Below are 21,861 nucleotides of genomic sequence, written 5' to 3'. Positions count from 1 at the left end.
TACAAGTCAGAAATATATTGTATTGTGTGGGAAGAGGGAGAGGATGGGGTGTTGGGAATAAACCAGATATAACAACTTAAATCTATTTTTAAAACCCCCAATGACTTTCTAGCCACATACCAAAATTCTACTGATACAAACAGGTCAGCAAACTTTTTTCCACAAAAGGCCAGATAATAAGTATTTTAAACTTTGTGGGCTTTATGCAATTTCTCAATTCAGGTTCAGTGGTACAAACAGCAATAGACAATACATGAGTTAATGAACATAGAGTGTTAAAATAAAACTTTACTTAAAACAGGTCATGGGCCAGGTGCCCCAATTTAGAGAATTTTATGTTCTGTACTCCATATCCTCTAGTATGGAATCAACCAATTCATCTTTCTTCAAATTATACTGTACTGCCAAAGTAAGAAAAATTTGACATTTTTTTAATAAGTTCCCTGAGTTCCTCTGTGACTCTAATGTCTAATACAAAGCCTAGTAGATCAAAAGAAAAAGTATCCAATTTGTTGAATAAATTGGGTGGTTTTCCATGAAAGATGTGGGGCAATTAGTAAAGTAGAATACTGTGAAAAACTCAGTAATGGTTGACAAAGCAATAGGATATAAAATATCCAAGAAAGGGGCGCCTGGGTGGCACAGCGGGTTAAAGCCTCTGCCTTCAGCTCGGGTCATGATCCCAGGGTCCTGGGATCGAGCCCCGCATCAGGCTCTCTGCTTAGCGGGGAACCTGCTTCCTCCTCTCTCTCTCTGCCTGCCTCTCTGCCTACTTGTAATCTCTATCTGTCAAATAAATAAATCTTAAAAAAAAAAAAAATCCAAGAAAAATTCTAAGAAAAAAAACATCGAGACAGGAGACTATCAAAGTAGCTCTTCTATATTTTAATAAAGCATTACAGCAAGAGTTAGAAATGCTTCAAAACCTAAAATTCTTCTCCTTACTCAATTCCTATGAAAGTTATGCTGATAGGGAAGAAAATGAATTATAAATAGAACGGATTTTTATTTAAAATTCCTGATTTCGTTAGAATACTTCAAATAACCAAAAGTTTTAACAGTTTTGCTTGTGGCACTATCAATTAGCAAAGTGGTAATACGAAGTCCAAATAAAAAAGAATATGCCTACAAGTTTTCACTTTTACATTAAAATATCTATCTTCATCCAATTCTGACCAAATTAAGATGGTGGATTAACTAAGACTTGAGGAGATACTGATGTCATATGAAATTAAGACTTGACAAGACATTGATCTCATGTTTTCCTAAATTCATAAGATATTTTCTCATGGTTTATAATATCTATGGTAAAGCTACCTGAATTGAGCCACTCCTCCTTTCTTGACAGGAAATGAAAATCTAATAGATAAAAATGAAATTTACAAAATGGACTCATCAGAATGTGATCATTTTTGACTTATAGATATTTCCCATAGTGTTCTTTTAATGGTGAATGTTAATAAAGCTCTTACAACTTAATTTTGATTACTCTATGTCCAAGAACAAATCAAGTATATAATGTGTTTTTACAGTCATTGCATTCTTTCTGGGAATATCACAGTAAATATAAAGAAAACCTAGCAGGAAACTATACAGAGCAGTGTTTTCCAGTTATGTTCCCCAAACTGTGGGATATAAAAAGCTGTGAGATTTTATATATATTTAAACTTTGAAGAATGCTGTTTAACATGTTAATGTGGCACAGTGATTCAACAGGCACAGGACTGAGCATTTCCCAAAGATATTAGACCGGAGAATCCTTTGCCCACAGAACATCTTGGAGGACTAGTGCTTCGTGGACTAAATCTCTGGAATGCTTGTGTGGCAAACTAGAAGGTGATCATGAGTCATCTAGAAATGTTTTTCTATCAAAATGAAATTTACAAAATCATCTACTCTATGCTTCATAGTTCTTCTATTAAATGATAATTATGAAGCTGAATAATAGCACATGAAGAAATGCTAACTCTAAATTTTATTTAAAAACTTTGAGGGATATTCTGTGTCAACAAATTTAAAAGGAAATTTTGAGTTAGGATGCAAAAAATGTAGTAAACCATTTATGAGCAGGACCAGAGGAGGATGCATGGTTGGTTTCAGTTGCAGGTAGCTGAAGGAGCATACTATTAATTAAAAGTCACCCATCAGTTACATATCTGTGTGAAAACCAGAATTCTGAATGGAAAAATTATACTCAGTCTTTTTTGAAGATAAAACAGGAGACACTGACAAACTGAACTTTTTTCAGTCAGCTCAGAATCTAATTCAAAGTATCAATTTGAATTCCGAATTTTTATGGCAAAATTTAATGTTTTAGAATGAGTACAATGAGTATAGCAACCTTAAGTCCACATTAGTTATTCTAGTTTAAAAATCCTTAGGTGCGTCCAAAGTAAGTTTTTACATCCAGATATTTATCAACTAGGAAAGGCACATATTTAGTTCCATAACTGAAAAGACAATGATACTCAAAAGTTCTGTATTATTATTTTTCAATGGTCTCTCCATTTTAGGCCATTATGACCTCAAAAATCATCTCTTGCAGTTAGTCTTTCACACACCCCATTTTGTCCTTCCCCTCAAAAATCTATACTGTGCGCTATTGTTAGAAAAGATTCTCTAGAATTACACTTTATTTAGTTTCTCACTATTCATGGAATGAATTCTTGGCCTGATCTCTTTGTCCTTCTGTTATACCCACTTGGTGAACCCAATTAACCCAATTAAATCTATGGGCCCACTTTTCTCCAAGCTTACGTTCTGGCAGTTGAGATAAAAATCACAAAACTGTTCAACCCTGTTATTTCTTGAGATAGTACTTCAAATGTCATCTATATTGCACAATACCCACCATATTACTCATAAATTACCTCTAGACTTATAGAAAATATATCCAATATCCTCAGTATTCTGCCCACGAATTTGTAAACTGAAGTGCATTCCTATAGATTGTTCCCACTCTTATGTTTTAAGAGAGAAGTTTTCTTCTGGCCGAAACCATTTAAAGATGGCCATAATGTCCAATAATCAACTCCGGGGCTTCATTCCATTTTCACTGCTTGCCATCTCCTTTGTATCTTCAACCTTTCATTCTCTACTGGCTTCTCATTGGCATCTAAACTTTTTTTTAAAACCAGTCTTCATTAGGGCTTCCTCTCACTATCTCCCTATCTCCTCTCCAGTCAGAGTCATTTGTTTTCTGTGCTAATTTTCTTCATCTCCTCTTCCTGCATTGCCCTACCAAAACTACTCTCTCCAAAGTCATTACAATAACCTTTTGCGCTATCTTCAGTGGAAACATTTCAAAGCTTAATGAACCTCTTTTCAATAGCTTACACTGTTGTTCTATCCCTTCTTAAAACACACTTCCTTGCTACCACACTCTCCTGCATTTCTTCTTACTTCCTGACTACCCTCAACGGTCTCCTTTTGTGAACATTTTTTTTAAAAAAAGATTTTATTTATTTTAGAGAGAGAGTGTGTGGACACACACTTCAGTGAGGGGTGAGGCAGGGGGGAAAGAATCTCAAGCAGACTCCCTGTTGAGCATGGAGCCTGAGGCAGAGCTCTATCTCACAACCCTGAGATCATGACCTGAGCCAAAATCAAGAACTGGACACTTCACCACCCATGCAACCCATGTGCCCCTATGCATAATTTGTTCTTCTCTCTATCTTTGGGGCTGTGAGATCCTAGGTTCTTTCCATTTTACAGTGAACAATCCATTGCACTTTCATGGTTTTAATTATGTATGCACTCCAAAATCTTTATATCTAGCTCAGACCTCTTTTCTGAGCAACAAACCCATACTAACCAAAGCTTGACCTCTTAACAAGACAGGTTTAAACTGCATGAGTCCACTTACAGGCAGATTTCCCCCCCATAAATATACACACAGTATTGCAAATGTATTTTGTCTTCCTTATGATTTTCTTAATAAAATTTTCTCTAGCTAGCTTTATTATAAGAATACTGTATATAATACATATAACAGAAAATATGTGTTAATTGACTGTTCATGTTATCCATAAGGCTTCCAGTCAACAAGTTATTGCTAGTTAAGTTTTTGTGGAGTCAGAAGTTAAATGTAGATTTTTTAGATGCACAGGATATTAGCACCCTTAACCTCTGCATTGTCCAAGGGTCAACTGTGATTGCTTCCTAAACATCTTTTCTTGGATATCCCACTCAAACTCCCGATGTCGAAAACTGCACACTTTGAATGTTCTCTTTTATCTCAGTGAACGTTACTATCATCTATCACTTAGATGTTCAAGCTCAAACCTGGACATTACCCTTTATTCTTTTACTCTCTAAAATACACTGATTCTCTTAGACTTCTGTCAAATGTATCCGTCCTCCTCCATTACTGCTACTATTAGGGCTCCAAACATTTTTTTTCATTAACTGAAGCTGGCTCACAATTTGGGCTATGCTTCCCTCAGTAGCTTTATCTTTTGCCATTTTTCTGTCTACTCCTTGCTACTTTCTTAATTCCTCTTTATGCCTCAGCTATATGAATTAAATTACTCAGTGTTCTATAATCCTGTTCTGTCACCCAAATTTTCCACATGCAGTTTGCTCTGCCTGAAATACTTCCTGACTTCTAATACTTTGGCATTCTTCAAATCTCAGATGTGACTACGTAAGAATCCTTGCCTAATTTTCTAAACCTGGGTTCAATTATCCTCCTAGGTGCTTCTACAAGCCACCTCTCTCCCCAATCATAGCACTCTACTTTGTACTGGAATTGCCTAGTCACTGTCCCCTAGGAAATGATAAGCTCCATGAAAACACAAACCATGACTTTAGCCATTCTACCCCCTTAATTAATGTAATTAATAATATCTCACTTAAAACATAAAATATACTCTATTTATTGAACATATACACAATGCAGGGCTTGTTTTCTTACTCAGATGAAAAGTCAACTTTCTGAACTTTCTATAGTATCAAAGAGTATATTATAGGCATTCATTAACTATATAAGGAATTAAGAATAGGATAGAATTACATTTCTTCTTTCCTTTCCATGTCTACAGTTGATACACAGCAGCAGATATGTAGTAAAGCATAAATTTTAAAACTCCTCTATGTGTTAAACTATATCTTAAATAAAAAGGGAAAAAAAAAAACTATATCTTGACAGTTAATCTTGAAATGTACAAAACAAGATATTTATGGCAGAAGAAAAATTTTCATCAATAGAAATATTCTCTAATTCATCATATACATTGCCTTATGAATTTTTCTAGAAAAGTCCTTGTTGCTAAAAATCTCTCTCAAATATCCAGTCACTAATTGTTCTACAACAAAGAAAAACACATATAAAACTAATAATGAATTTTAGTGTCACTTCCAAAAAGGCATTAAGAAGCATGGAATACTTAGAATAATGAGGAAAAAAAAAAAAAAACCTTAAGAAACATTTTAAAATCAGATAAATATAACAAATGCTGCTATAAATACAACTTTGTAAAAATAATGTCCTTGATTAAAAAAAAGAATGTTAAATAAAGAAGGAAAGTTATCAGTAGAAGATAAATAAAACTTTAAGCAGAACAGGACATAGTACTAGTAATTTTTAAAATGAGAAAAGGTGAAAAACAACTCTTACTCTGATACTAAATTTCTAAAAAATATCACAGAAGGATTTTGAGACTAATTTGAAAAAGTAATAATGAGGCATCTTCCATCCTATTTTTCCAGGGTGATCTCATATTTAGTGAGGTAAAGAATCATATTAATATAAATTTTATATTCATACCTTAGTAAGATACAATGCTTAAGAACCCAGAAGGACAAAATATGGTTCTGTTGTAAACTACCTTTGGTAAACTCAAACAGCATGAAATGAGAATGGTAGTAAGAATTAAAAATGAAATACTGCACTTTATACTCTATATACTCAGATAATCTTTTAAAAAGATGTGTATATACTTCTAGGTGAATTATAAATTGTTTTGTTTTTTTAAATCACTATCAGGCTTCTTCCTTCTTTTTTCCTGACACGCTATTTGTTATGTTTAATTATCCTAAGGATAAGAAACAAAGAACATTGTTTTTTTGATTTGATTCATCTTTCATAATGGAAACTCTAATTTGACCAACATTAAAGCTTTAACCATCACATGTTACAAAGTTAAAATTTTTAATTAATGCATGTTAAATACTATTGAAATAGATTATTTTAAAGTCATCCAATTAACTGAATGTTGGAGGCCATCATAATCATTTAACCTATTAAAACTTGAGTTTAATTATTACTTTTAATATTTTAATATTAGACTTAATAGTTGTTTTTTAGCTTTTGAAAAGGTTTTAAAAAGGTAACAAAAATAAAACCATCGATACTTCCATAAGCCCCTAAAATACACAATGTAACAATGCAACCATACAATAAATGTCCTTAAATTTACAAATGTAACCTGGCACTCTCTCCCATCTGGGAAGTAATGAAATAAGCACTACCATACTTCTACAAATCCTGGACTGTCTAGCACCTATCAATAAGCTGAGAAGGAACTGGCTACATTGCCAACTATGCTGAACATATACATATACTATTTTGCTAGGGTCTGAGGGTAACAGTCTCCCTGAGGCACCAATGTCAGGCCAGCATAACTGAGTAAAGTTCATAATTACTTACTAAAGTAATTTCAGTTTACATTTTAAATTTAGCATTACCTTAACATTACCTATATATAATTTTCTCCCTTGCTACACTATAGATTATCTCTGGAAAGAAACCCTCATCTTTATATATGTGGAATCTAGTTCAATGACTCATCTGAAAAAAACCTATTCAACAAGTTTCCTTATTTATTGAAGAAAATACCTTGTTCCTTGACACTATTTAAATAAACAGAGTCTTAAAATGGTTCCCAAAGCAGTACCAGAGGGCATAACAATTCGATGGTGAATGTGAGACTTGTATACTAGAATTACTATATATGTTACAGACCTCATCAACTTGGCAATGAGACAGTCTTTACATCTTTCCACATGGTCTCAAAGCTATTAACTTATCAAGACAATGAATACATATTATCCTGTAGTGTAGCAGTTAATTTTTAGATAGCTCCTTGGGTATATTTACCATTCACACTTTTCTATATTTTATATGAGGTCAAATACAAAAACAGATAATATAGCTTGTACATTAATGATATATGTTTAGGAGCTTTCTATGTCTCTATTAAATATATTTTAATTTGCTTTAAATCCTGGACATATTAAGATGCAGGGAAGTGCATGGGTATATTTAGTAGGACCTAATATCATGAGTTTCATACTAGGTGCCAAGAAATTAGGTTGTCCAAATATTTTGGAAAAAAATTGAAACTAAATCAGCTGTTCCTTTTCTACCTATTGTCTCATACTTTACTCAAGGCACCTAAAATGAAACTTTAAAATTAAGTAGAGAAAAACTTACCTAGTTGGGATTTTGAATAATAGTTTGCCATTTGTCCACTGTTGCAGGACTGTCGTTTATGCCTTTTTGTTGACATTTCTGTGGTCTTCCATGGTGGTCTTTTTCTTTTGTTCAATTTGCTAAGAACATCAGAACTATCAGGATTCTTGTCATAGTTAACACATTTATTTAATTTACTATTGTCAAGTTGGCTGGGAAATTTATCGATTGAAGGACTATTTGTTTTAGCATTTTCCATTTCTTTAGACTGCTTTTTAAAATAATTTTGCCTAGCAGAATGGGATCGTAAGGTAAAGCGCTTTGATTCTTCTCTGTGAGTTTGAGGATTACTTCCACTGTCAATAGATTCAGGAGAGTAAATGATTGTATTTAGCTTAAAAGTATTTCTGTGTTCAAGATAGTTGATCTTCCTCAAAAATATTCTACAATCTTTTAAGGTTTTTGACTTCCAATTATTTGGACACACATTTCCTAGTCTTGGTCCCTTTTCAAAATCTTTTTGGCTGCAATTTGTTCCATTCTCTTTTGCTTCTGACTTAAAATTATTCTCTATACTAGCATGTGTTTTCAAGTCAGACATTGCCACCTTCTGTTGCAAAGAGTCATCCCTGATCTTAGGTGGCAAAATAAACTGATGAGCTATTGTGTTTTTTCCTTGGAGTGGGATATCAGCATTTGTTCCCCCCTCAGTCTTACTTAAAAACCGATTCTGGCAAAAAAATCTTAAGTTTTTCCTTTTAGAGATCCAATCAATTGTTCCATGGTTGTGCAGCTTTCCCTCTCTTTTCCACCTTTCATGTTGCAAACTCTTAAACTCAGTTCTTTTTAATCTAGCTAATGTTAAATTATTTTTCACATTTAACAGCGGAGAGCTAACCATTTTATGCAGTATATGCAACTTCCCTGCTGATTTTGAAGGAGAAGATAGTGCAAATTTTTTAAAGTGCTTTCTGAAGGGGCTGGTATTAAAATTAGAATATTTGGTCCCTAACTTAATTCCTCTAGTATTTATTACTTCCAAAGGGTTTCGAGCATTTGCTTTTCTAACTAGTGAAAGAGACTGTGTTTCTGTTGTTTGCATAAACCAGATACAGAGTTCATTCAAATCATACTTTTTCCGAAAAAGCATTTTTACAGGTGAAACTTCAAGTTCTAAAAGACAGGTTTCCAAAGGGTTTGCTATTTTGAAATTATCATTTTCAGTGTGTTCTCTCTTTTTATGACAATTTCCAGCTTCATCTCCACTCACTTGCACCCAAGCATTTGTTATTTGCTCAAATCTATTGTTTAATTCCTCTAATAAGGAATCATTTGATGTAGAAGCAGCCCACCACCTGAGCAAAGGATTTGATGAAATTATTGGGTCCAAGGATACTTCAGAAATGGGTATTAATTTGTTATCTTCCAAACACATTTTTTCATTCCTTGAATTTCTGGTTGCTGGGGTACCTTTCGAAGCTATTTTTATCCTTGACTGCTTATGTTTTTCCTTCTGACTTTTACCCTTCTGCAAATGGAGTTTATATGATTTACGGAACAGAGCATTTCTATAAATAAGTGAGCTAGAAGATGCTAATGGATGTAAGAAATGGAGAGATGGTTTTCTATCTCTAATAGAATGTCTCAAAGGTATAGTAGCAACCATACTTTTTGATCCATTCTTAAATATGTCAGCTTCGGTGTGCCCTGTATCCATCTTATTGCATTGGTGATCATACTTTTCTTCAACCAGATTTTTTTCTAATATATTTTCTTGTTCTAAAGGAGGTAAGCAGCTGCTAATACTTACTTTTCTCTCCTGAGGTGAAACTCTATTAATAGTCACAGATATGCCAGAGATTTTCACTTTTGCAGGTCTACCAGGCTTCCTAATTACAGCAAAAGGCTTCTGAGTTGGTCGAATAATGTTATTGGAAGGTTGAGGTATCACAGACTTGTTCTTGATAGGCCTAACATATTCAAAGCCAGACCCCAAGACCTCACTTTCAGTAGTTAAACTTGAAACAGCCCTTCTTTCACCTGCATCAATTTTGTATTCTCTAATATTTCTGAGACTGTTACTTCTAGTTGGAATATCAGCTACATTATTGCTGAAAGATAACACATTGCTTATGTTTACAGTTCCTTCAGAAACATGCCTTCTAGTTCTTCTTGACCTTCCATAAATAACAGTTACGGTGATACTCTTTTTATAAATACCTTCTCCTACTTCTGATAGGAGAGGTTCTGGACTTTTCTTTCCAGCACTAGAAGACTCATTTTGGCAAACGGTGATGTCTGTTTGATTAGTTTTAGGTTTTGGTGGTCTTCCAATTGGCCGCTTAATTTGTTTCACAACCTGGGGACCTATTTTTTTAGGTCTACCTGGTTTCCGTTTAAAAGATGAATCAATACCATTGCTTGGATTTTCCTTAGGTTCATCTTGTGGCTTATCACTATTCATACCATCTATGAACATTGCAGGGGATTCTGTAGTTTCTTTTGCACAATTAAACTTGTTTAGTTCTCCCTGTAGAGTGTCACTATCATTAAGATTAGAACTATACTTTTCAAAGTTAGCATTTGGGACATTCTTATTTGTTACTGTTTTTTTTTCAATTACATGATGAGTTAGATATTTTTCAGAAGGAAGTTCAATATTTGACTTGGAAGTACCAACTGAAGTTAAAGTGTATTTGACTCCTTCACTGCTTTTAACCTCAGATAAAAACATGAGTTTGATAGGACTAGAATAGCTGGAAAAAGGAGAGCTTTCAATGGCTTCATATTTCGTTGACACACTTTGAACATTGGAAATCAAGCTACTTGTATCCGAAATAGATGTCTTTTCCAGATTATCAAGTCTTTTGCTATTCAAATCTATTGTAGCAATATGGTTGCTTTTGATATTGCTGGCTGCTACTGCAGATTTTGATAAACTCTGCTCTTTGCATGTCATTCTGCTTACAGTAAGAGTCACATTTCTACCTGCAGTTTGATCTTTACCATTAACCTCTATCAATTTCTTGGATGCCTTGCATCCTTCAGATAATGAGTGATTATTCAAAGACTTTTGGACCATATTTATTGTGTCTTCCAAACGCTCCACAACAACTTGTAAATTAGAATTCATTGCAATTTTGTTTAGATCTATATTGTGTGAACTTTCAATTTGAATATTTTTCACGGGATCTTTTTTTTTTGTAGATTCAGAAACTTTTTTGGCCTTAGGGGATTTTTTGAAAACATAATTATTTGTTACATATATAGAATACCACCCTGGGGGCACAATATTTCGTTTAGTTCTGCTCAAATGTCGAGGAACATCACTTTTCAAAGGAGCTTGAGTACTCTCCAGGTTGGGGTTCTCCTTGTGATTTTGCAGAAGTTTTTTTCCGCCTGCAGATTTCTCCTGTGATTTTCTTATGCTCATTTTCTCAGGGAAAGTTGTTTTAAAGCTTTCTGAAAATGCATCAAAAGCCAAGTTAGTTTCTAAACTATGAAGAGGTAGTTGTAAGGACTGTAATGCACAATCTGGTGAAAACGATGTTTCTGTATGATTATTATCTTGCCGGTTTTTAGAATTTTGTAAAGACCCTTGGCAATGATAGAATTCTTTGTCCGTGTAAAATATCTCATCATTGCGTGTCAACTTCCTTGAATTTTTTTCAGTGTATTTTTTTCTTACAAAATTTTCATCAAGACTAGCAAGTTCTCTTTTTATTTGTAAAGACTGCCTTCTAAACATGGGGGAATCAGGAGAGCTGTGCATTGAAAATAAGGTTTCTTGACGCTTTCGAAATCTTGTCTGAATAATTTTATTTTCTACCTTTTTATCATGTTGACTCAGCAATTCCATGAAACTGTAATCACTGGCCTTGGCATTATGCAAGAGTGTGGATATTAAATCCCTCAATTTTAAATCATTATCTGTATTACAATCACTGCTAGATAATTTTATAAGGTTTGTCACATCTGTAGCTTCTATTGATTTTAATTTTTCATTAATACGATCCATTAAATCTTGAAAAATTACAGTAGTTTCATCTTTTTCATGATTTGTAGTACAATTATTGCTGTCTTCCAGGAGCAAATAATCAAAGTTACTCGATTTTTTAGTTTTATGTACTTTACCTTCGGGATCGCCCTTGTCACTGTTTATTTCTGCTGGTATGAGAGATGGAGGCTGGTTAATGTTTATTTCAAGTCTGTTATTTTCTAAGGCTGAAAGCTCTGAGACGACATCTTTCAATTTTTCAAATCCTTCAGTCTGTACAGGTGATAACGGTGGAGGTGATGGACTTCGAGATCTACAAACATCCTTAAGACTGACTGAAACATCGCATACTTCCCTTGATGAAAGAGGAGCATGAAAGGTTGATTTTGTAGAGTGAGTATTTGGTAACAGTCCAGAACAGCACCTGTGAGAATTATAACTGTTTGCAATTCCTCTATTCACTACTGTCTTAATGTGTTCAATAGTTACAGTTTGGCAAGATAAACAATGTAAATCTTTAATACAGACTGGCAGAGGCACAAAACCAGGGCTTTGTCTTTCATTTTGTAAACACCCTCTTTCTGCCAGCCTATATTCACAACTACAGAATAGACCATGTAAATCATCTTCAATTAGGGGCTTTTGAGATTCTGAAGACACAGTATATGATGTATTACAATAGCAAAGAGAAGCAGCATTCTGCTCTTGGACTAGAAATTGCAACATGGCCAAAACTTGTTGCTGGTGATGTGTGCATAAAGATTCCAAAACTTTGCTTAATGCTGATTTTCCTTTTTCCATTTTAGTAGCTTCCTCTGATTTTGCATCAACAGTTGAACTAAAAATAAAAATCAAACAAAAAATGAATTACAGCAAAAATACCAGTATTATAAGGAGTTATAATTTTCACAGAGTTTGAACAAAAGAAGTTTTGGTATTGCTGGACTCCTAACTCCTATAGAGCTGCAATAATGACATCTTGATTATTGTTCAGCAAAAATATAATGAAGCACTGGTGATAATTAATTTCCTATGGCAAGTAGAATAGTCAAAGAAAAGCCCTAGTTTTGTGATATAAAACCTGATTATAGATTATAATAATAATATAGATTACTTTATATCAAATATAAATATATTTACAGATTGCTAATGTTTAGTGCTTTGGATGTATTAAGACTATTTAATGGAAAGTGCTTCAGAAAGTTACATTTTGAAAGTAGATATTTTATAAGTTATTTTGATAATTATCAATCCATATTAGTGCAAATAAGAAAAATAAGATATAGGAGAAAATCTTATCTTTAAGATAGATATTTTTTTCAAGGTAGTGAAAATAAAAATTATTAATAAAAGAAAGCTTTGTATACTCACAAGGAAAATTAAGGAATTTAGACTTCATATAAATAACAGAGTATCTTTTCTAAGATTAAGCTGCAGGCATTTTAACCTAATAATAAAAAATTTAAGCTATTTAAAAATAAAATCTATTTTTAATTGATTTTTAAATACTAAAGTAACTACATGAAGACTAAAGGCATTACTTACCTAATTATTTAATTTCAAATGATGGAAAATGTCCCACTGAAGACTAACATACATCTAATTTTAACTAACACCCAGGATTACTTAGTAACCAAGGCAGAAGTCTACAAAAAAAATTTTTTTAATGCAATACCAGCAGCAAGAAGAGTAAAATATATTAAAAGAATTCTGTTTCAGAAAAGTATCTATTTAAACATATCACCAAACTCTGTACATGAAAATAGCCTCCCATTCATGATTTCTTATATGTGCTATTATTGTTAGTAGTTCCTGGTTTGTAGAAATTTTACTTAGAGTTGGAATTAGGATATACTGATTATGAATTGCTATAGAAGACTGTATTTGTTTAAAGGCTTATTATATTTATGCATATTAAAAAGTAAAGGATTTTTATTTTAAAATGAAAAGTAAAATTAATTTTATTTTGCTCCCTAAAACTGGCTTAATCTGTTTCACAGGCAAGTATGCAATATTTTATGTACATTTTATAAATATTATGTTATTTAAGTAGCAAAAACATCAAGGCAAATTCTGAACATTAGATCAAAAATTTTCTAGAAAAATGATAACTTTACTAGATTGGACTAATAGTTCACCAAAATTAATATGTGATTTGACAAAAAGCAGTTATCAGAGTGAGAAAAAATATGAAATTAACAATAAAGTGCTTTAAGTCCACAGATATAACCCCAATACCCTTTCCATTCTGAAAATATATTTTTTTTTTTGGTAAATTTTGTCATGATTGGGAGTAAATGGAACTGATTCCCAAGATTCACTATTAGATAACTCGAAAAGTACAGGGAAAAAAAAGACATGAGGAAATGTTAACTATCACATATGAAGATATGTGATATTGTACTCTTTTCCAGCAAATTAAAATTGTAATTCTTACATAAGCAAAGAAATCCCAAAGAGCTCTGATAGATGCACTTCAACAGTTAAAAGTTATGTTATAGACTATTAAACATATCTGTGGTTAAATAAAGAGATTTTATTTCTTAGAAAAGTTCATTGCACCATATTTTAAAGATTAATTTGCTTTCCTAAGTTTCTAAAATGCTGAAATGTTTTTTCCATTAGCAAAGTCAAATAGAAAGTAGAAATAACTAAAACTAATGATTAGTGTTAACTAGTCTGAAAACGGCCCCAAGATTTTTACAGTTGTCCTCTGAGATTTCAACGAAGTCTATATTTTTAAAAAGTTTCTTATTCAGTTAATTATTCCCCCCTCATTTTATTACTTTTAATAATGGAACCTCCATTCCAAAATACCACAGTGGTCAATAATTTCCATGTAATGGTATATGAAGAATAGCTCCATAAAGTTACTAATTGGATATTCAGGTATTAGATTATATCTAATACACACATATCAGAGAGTAGCTAACTAAATTCTCAAATTATAAAATTTCATGTTTATTTGGCTCCAAATTTTTTCTTTTTCATATTTGTTGCATGTTAGGGTCTCAAATAAAAATGAGTAAATAATAGTTGAATACACAGAAGTCTCCAGTCTAGAATTTATTCTGAAGTGATTATGTAAAGGTTCTATAATTATATGTCATAGCTCCCTTGTTTTTAATGTTAAATTTTTTTCTAACCCTTTTCAGTTCAATTTCTAAACCAAAACATCCTGCCTATTTTTTATATGGTTACTATTGGTTTTGCTTATTACAAGTTTTGTTGTTGAAATAGTTCTTTGGAGAAGTCAATTTTTCATATTAATATAAATAAAATTCATTCCTACAGTGAATCAAAAAAGTCAGTGTAGTCAGTTTTTTTTTCTTTTCTTTTCTTTTCTTTTCTTTTACTGAATGAGTAAATCAATCACACACCAACAGTGTTGTAAATTTAAGTGCAAAAGCATTGAAGTGCTTTACTACAAATTACAACCTAGAAACACGTTAACTGAACAATTAAAATTCATACAATCAGATTTAGATATATAACAACACAAAGTAGGAACAGAATTACAGTACATTTACAACACAGGACAGATACATGAATTCATTAGAAAATATTGTAATAAATAATTCATGAATTATAGTGCAATTGATTTATGCATAAATATAACTAATTGCCTAACAATCAGTTTATATTAACAAAATCTGTCAAAATCAAGGCAGCCACAGAGTTTTACTAAATTACTGCGACAATGGAAATACTGCAATTAAAAAACAAATACAAGTATTTGTACTGTAAACAACTAAAAAAATCAGTCTCACTAAAGTTAGTATACAATTTAATATAAAATTGTCATTAGCTACCAGAAATGGTTTAAACAACTTTACTGAGCAGTAGTTTTCTAAAAACAGAGGCACTGTTTTTCTTTTCCTTCTTTTTTTTTTTTTTTAAATATAAAATACTTGAGGAACATTCAAATAAGTAGAAAGCATATAAGGGTTGCTTTCACCTTCATTAAAAGTCTGCTGAAACTGGATTTTTCAGAAAACTGTCAATTAATAAGTAGTAACTGGTAACTAAATTTATAAAGTACTTTGAAAGTTTAACATAAAGAACATCTTAATAGAATCACTGGGGAGAAGGGGAACCCATAAATTTCCCTGCCTTTCCTAGTTTGTATAATCAAAAGTTAACTCAATAATTAGAAACATTTGTTTCTTTTAAAAGTTATGGGTTGATCATTACCTATAAACTATCAAAAAATATTTAATTTACTATATCTGACCAAAAATAAATAATACAAATACTAAATGCTGCAAATTAACTATAATATTACCTATAAAACTACTGATCACTGTGAAGTCAATAGCAAAATGATCCCTGATTTTATGAATCCTGTAAAGTTTTTGGTCAGGTCATCTTTTAAATGATATAAAAGTGTTCTGTAAGTATCCCTTTACTATAAACTTCTCAATCAATTTATTAATGTAAATATAGTGTGAGGAATAAAAAAGCTCAATATAAATATTATGTAATGCATTCAGGCCCCCAAATTTTTGCAAGTAAAATTCTGTATAAAGAGGTCAATAAAATTGTGTTGAAACATTTACTTTATTTTTTAAATTTGTTTTTCAATGGGGGAGGAGGGGAAATATATTAAATAATCCAAGTTCTGGCCCTCACAAAATATGGCTTAATTCTTTAAAAAGAAAGATGACCCTGACATCTGCTGTTTTGCAATCTATTATGTATTCTTACTTGGAAAAACAAAAAAGCAAGAGGATTCATTCTCTAGTATGCAGGTAACATTAAGCTGAAGAGGGTTCAGTATAGATCGAAGAGACCAAATAACTACTTGGTTGTGTAGCTTCCCACTCTTCAGTTTTTTTAAATCATATGTAAGCAGTTTTTAAATGTAATAGCTGAAAATCTCTTTAGTATTACATGTATATGTGATTATTAGATACACACAAACACAAGTGTAAAAACACAAGTATTTGACAAGGTGCACTTATTTTTTTAAATTCAGCTTTAAGTATTCCTTTTGGACTTAGGAAAATTGGCTTAGAAAAATGATCAGAACCTGAATTTTAACAGAGAAAAGGGGCACTCGGAGAATTCTGAATATACGAAGCAAATCCCCATTCTTTATATGGAGGCACATGCTTATAACATTTTACCACTAAAACTGCATACTCCATAAATCCAACATGGATACTATGAACCACATTTTAAAACTGCTATATAAAAATTACTGGTCTCTCTTATGAGTCTAGTAAAAGTTAAAATGCACTGCCCAGCTTCTAACTACCAAATTAGTAGAGAGTTTACATTACTGAAAGTTCAAAACAGCTTCAGTGTTAAATATCTGTAAATCTATTCAAGACCCTGAACAAACTGCAAATTTGGTTATTAGCAAAATGATAATGTATCGCCCACCAAAATGAAATCTGTAATTCATTTTGATAAACTGAAAATGTTTTGAAATGTCACAGCAGCAAATATATTAAAGTTACACTGAGGTTTTTCAATAGTAGGAGTGTGTCACAATCCTTAAAATTTAAAGTAGTCATAACATCAACTAACCAGCACATTTAAACCAAATATCATTCTCAAGCTTTTTCTGTGCACATTATAAACATGCTCTAAGTTGCATTCCAACTTTCTTTTCTAACCTTACACATTAGCTTATTTTTCAAATGAAAAACAAAATTAAATTATTTTAATAATTAAATTTAAATTACTTTTTGTTCTTAGTATTCCATCTTATATTAAAGGATTCTATAGCTGCTGGGGTTAACTATGTGTCAGTTTTTTTAAAAAGTATATACCTTATAAACCCCAACTTCCTGTAAATCAACTATTAAATGATAAATATTAAATTTCATTATACATATCATTTAAGGTTTTCTTTTCTATTCATGGTGGATGCACTTGAGTGCATTTCATATTTCATAGAATACACTGTAGTGTACTAATACTGTATATATTAATTTTTCTTCGTATGGAGATAGTTATTTAAACTTTGATTGGTTGTTTGATGTACTTACAATAGCTGTAAGTGCAGTGTGTAAAAATGTTTACAAACTATTAATATCATATTTCCCTTATAAGATGGTTCAACTGAATGGCTGGAGTGGTCTTTCACCAATAAAAATGTTTCACTTGACAATTACTTGTTTTCCCACAACGCTTTATGCTATTGACTACTAAAGAAAACCTGAATCTTTTTCACCTATTTATACAAGGATTAAATACAAACTATCAGAATTAAGTAAGCAACTATATAATTCTGTCCACAGTGAAAACCCTGAATAAAACTTTTTTTTTTCAAAAGGCATGTAAGTGGTTTTTGAACTGTAAAATTTCATGTCTCTTGTCAGAGTGAGCGTCTGTAATTCCCACATGTGTGTATATAGACACACAAATACACACCTGTGCACATACACACACACACGCAAACACACATACACACACGCACATACACACATACAAACATTTTCCTAACAAGTAATCTACACAGGCTTGCTGCTTTTGCAGCTGCCAGTCCCTGAATCTGTCATATTATATAACCCAGTGTCTGGTAATCGGAGTTTCTTCTTCGGAGGAGTCTTCAGTGTTCCAGATCTTTCTTTTACCTTGTATTCTAAAGTGCTGTGAGGTACCCCATAAATTCCTTGTGCTTTGGAAACACTCATTTTTCCGCTCATTACCATTGCAATAGCCTCTTCCATTATTTCATGATCATATTGGCGATAACGGCCACGTTTTTTCCTGGGCTGCTTACTATCTTTTCGATCCAATCCATCTTCAGTATTTTCAGAGGTTCCATCAACTGTTCCATTTTTAGAATTAAGACACAAAGGAGAGAGGTCCCCATGTAGAAAATAAGAGTCAACACTTGAGTGAGTTACAGGCCCAGAACATTCTATTTTGTTCTGTTTAGGGAGTATATTTTTCAGTTTTTGGAGAGCTGATCCTTCTAGGACTGGAGAGGTTTTGGAAACTTGATACATAACATCCAGCAGACCAGGACCATCAGGTTGTGGTTTTGAAACAGAACTTACTCGGAGCTGAGGAATTTTTAACTGTACAGTAGGGTGTGAAGTTTCATATTGTAGGCTTTCATTTTTTTCTTTAAATTGAGTAACCATTTTCTGTAGAGTTAACTGATGGAGGTAACTGGAAGCTGTTGGGAATTTTAATTCTGAGGTTTCAAGTAGATTGAGTTTACTTTTTTCTGTGCGCTCTGCTTGAGCTCTTGCCCACAAGGCTACTTTTTGCAGCACTGCACAAGTTTCTTTACTGTCTTTATATGAGTAACTATCATTGAAATCTCGAGTTTTGTTTTTAAAAGATGCAGGCTTCCCTGCTGGTAAGGCTTCTAAGTGGAGAAGTAAAGTTTTTTGAGGTATGCCATAAAGTATGCCTGCTTTATTTATGTCCAGTGCTCCAGACTGAATGTCTTTCAAAGCTTTTGAGAGCAAACCATCTGCAAACTCAGCACTTCTTTCCACATAGTCCTCTCTGTTTCTGTGTAGTCTCCTGGATGGATGGAATGAAACGATGGTAAACTGATGCATGAGAGACTCTCACACAGCTATGGAAGGGGAGGGTCCACTCCTTTATTATACTCCTTGCTTAGGTAACATCACTGCTTATGACTCTTTTTAAGTCTGTGAGATGTAGTAGTTACTCCTTATCAAAGCAAACGCTACAGTCCTGGTAGGACAATGTGTCAATCATACGGTGGCCTCAACGGGCAGACCTTCCAAGAACATAAAATCCTAACTCGGTATTTGTAAAAATATTCTCATGATGTTGCTATTCCTCTGACAGATGCTTGCAGAGCAACACTTATAATTTTTATTTGTACAATTAGAGTTCCATTATAAAAAATACCCAAATCCTAAAGGAGTTTTTGTTAGTAGAAACGTGACGTTACCGCTAAACAAGTAATAAAAGAGTCAACCCCTTTAAAGGAAATTTGTAGCAGCAAGAATATTTCCAAACACAAACATCCCATATTTCCACAAGACTAATTTTTCTCTAGACAAAAACTTAAAATTTGAAACAAGTAGATAAGTTATATTTGGGTAAAATAATTTGATACTATAAATTGTTCTTTCTATTTCAAATATATCATTGTAATTTTCAGCTTCTCAAACAGAAGCTAACTATACCTTGTGACTCAAAAGCTACTATAGTCTTAGCTGAAACAAGTTACACTCTATATCTGAGATTTAAATGTGGTAAAAAGCTTCCTATGCAGTTAGTTAATGGGAAGATGCAAAGTTACTAAATAAAAATCCAAAAATCCAACAGAAGAGCATCTCACTGCTATTTATTTATTTATTTATTTAATGAGAACTTTCAAAGCATGAAAGGACTTTCTGTGGTGTTTACTAGACATATATTATTATATATATTATGTAAAGTTTGCCACCACACCTAAAGCACAGTGAAAAAAACGTAAACACTATAAGCTAGGTGTTAGAATTAGTAAGTATGGTACTTTTAAAATTTGTTGATTGTTTAAAAAATTAAATAATGAAATCACATATTTTGCTTAAAATTGCCTCCTGAATACTGAATTTTAAATTTTCTTTATATTCGTCCTGCTTCTTAGTTTGTAGCCTATGATTAAGTTGGTAGTTCATTTTAGTAACATGAACTAAAGTTTGGTGATTGTTCTGATAACTTTTCTTTAACAGAAAGAATAAAAAAGAAAGAGAAAGGACAAATGAAAGGTATGAGAGACACACAGTTATGAGTGACAAAAATTCTGGAGGAAAGCTATATATGTCAATCTACTCAAAGTAGTATTAAGAGTTCTCTGAAGAGATAATTTCATATTAATATTAAATTATATTTCCTAGATATTGCTTACCCAGCCATTGAATTTTCAGAAGAAGGATCACATATGGATGACTCTTCAGATTTTATGCTGGTTTTCTTTGTAGAGAGATCTAACACTCCATCCCCTATAATTTTTGCAAGAGAAAAAACTTTATATTTGTGACAGATAGGTAATCCTTACATTTTAACATTTCATATTTTGCTGATCTACTAATTCATGACCTAAAAATTAACACTTGTATTTGACATGTGGCTATTACCAACTCATCTTGTGGGTTTAAGAACAGTACATGACTGGGAAGGCACTACATAGGAAAAAAGAACAGAGAAGGAGCTGGCATTGCCAAATGATACGAAGAAACATATGAAGGCTATGATATAATATCTGTTTAAAATCAACCTTTGGTTACTTTTCCCCTTGTTCTGCTGTGAACAGCCATTAACTGCTTATCCATGACTTTTTTCTAATCAAGGCTGCCCAGATGATGCTTCAAGAAAGCAGGAATGATGTAAGTTGTACAAAACAGAGACCACAGAAAAAATGATGATGAATAAGAGAACAATAATTAGCATTTACTAGGACTAGCAATATGCAGAACATATGCTTTAAATAAATTGTGACTATATATAATCAAGGTAATTTTTAGAACTCAGTGTAAAATTTTACTATTTTAAATAACTGAAATGTATAGCAGTTGAATCATTGCTTATGTAATATATTATGTTTACATCTGTGACTGGATGAAGACATAGCCTACAATATTAACATTTTAGGAAAAATAGCCAGTTAGAAAACAACTGCCTAAGTATTTATTAAAATGTAGTGTTTTTATTACTATTATAACACTGAATTTACATAAATAAAAACAATGATTCAGACATGTTAATCTGACAAGGATTGAAAAGAGTAAAAATAAACTATGAATTTAAAACAAAGCACTATAAGCAACAGTGTGACTATTTCTTTACTGATAGCTAAAAAGTTCAAAATTTAAGCTATAAAGAATCATAAGAAAACACATGTTTAAAAAATATACTTAAAAATTTAAGTTGGTCTAAGAAAAATTCATCTGGGTTTTATTGTTACCATACAATTTTACCTAACACTTAGGTGCTCTGGCAAGACACAAAGACAGAAAAATAAAAATGTCTCACTCATAACCTAAGTGTAATTCAATAATTTCATTGAGTGCCTACTGTGTTCAAAGCACTATTCGAGGAATTTGGAAGCAGCAGTAACAAAGGCATAAACAGTACCTATTGTCATGGTGTGAACCATGACCAACCAAATATATTATCAGGGAAAAGCTTCTGTAAGGATCAGTTTATACAAAGGCTGTGTTACGGAATCATTTTTGAAATGTCTGAGGAATAGCAAAGAGCAAAGTCTCAGCTGGAAGCCAGGCTGAGTGAAATGAGATCAGAAATGTACAAAGGCAGATCACATTGGGACTTGTAGGCCATGGTAAGAAATCTGAATTTTATTTTAAGAGAGAAAGGAAACCACTGGAGGTTTCTCAGCGTAGGACCAACAAGGTTTAATTTGTACTTTTAAAGGATCAATCCGCTGTGGGGAGAATGGACCTCAAGGGCTAACGTGGAGTAGGGAAATCTGTTCGGAAAACACTACAGTATTTCTCAA

At 32.5% G+C, this 21,861-nt stretch overlaps 1 protein-coding gene across 14 annotated transcripts in view; it reads right to left on the bottom strand.

Annotated features, from left to right (window-relative positions):
- Nucleotides 1-21,861, bottom strand: part of LCORL (ligand dependent nuclear receptor corepressor like) — a 161,227-nt gene that overhangs the window by 16,625 nt on the left and 122,741 nt on the right. For 4 of the 14 annotated variants that reach the window (XM_045998459.1, XM_045998458.1, XM_045998460.1 and 1 more), the window contains 2 exons: nt 20,251-20,344; nt 7,436-12,249 (listed from right to left, as the gene is read on the bottom strand). The exons of 1 other annotated variant lie outside the window; for it this stretch is intronic. In XM_045998459.1, coding sequence (XP_045854415.1) covers nt 7,436-12,249; nt 20,251-20,344 — 4,908 coding nt within the window. Of the gene's footprint in view, nt 1-7,435; nt 12,250-14,806; nt 18,906-20,250; nt 20,345-21,861 lie in introns of those variants that run through there. 9 more of the 14 variants (XR_006817489.1, XR_006817490.1, XM_045998466.1 and 6 more) reach the window with 7 other exon arrangements.

The sequence above is a fragment of the Meles meles genome, chromosome 2 (assembly GCF_922984935.1).
Source record: "Meles meles chromosome 2, mMelMel3.1 paternal haplotype, whole genome shotgun sequence".
Lineage (NCBI taxonomy): Eukaryota > Metazoa > Chordata > Mammalia > Carnivora > Mustelidae > Meles > Meles meles.
The sequence above is the reverse complement of the archived record's forward strand: the minus strand, read 5'-3'. Positions and strand labels throughout refer to the sequence as shown.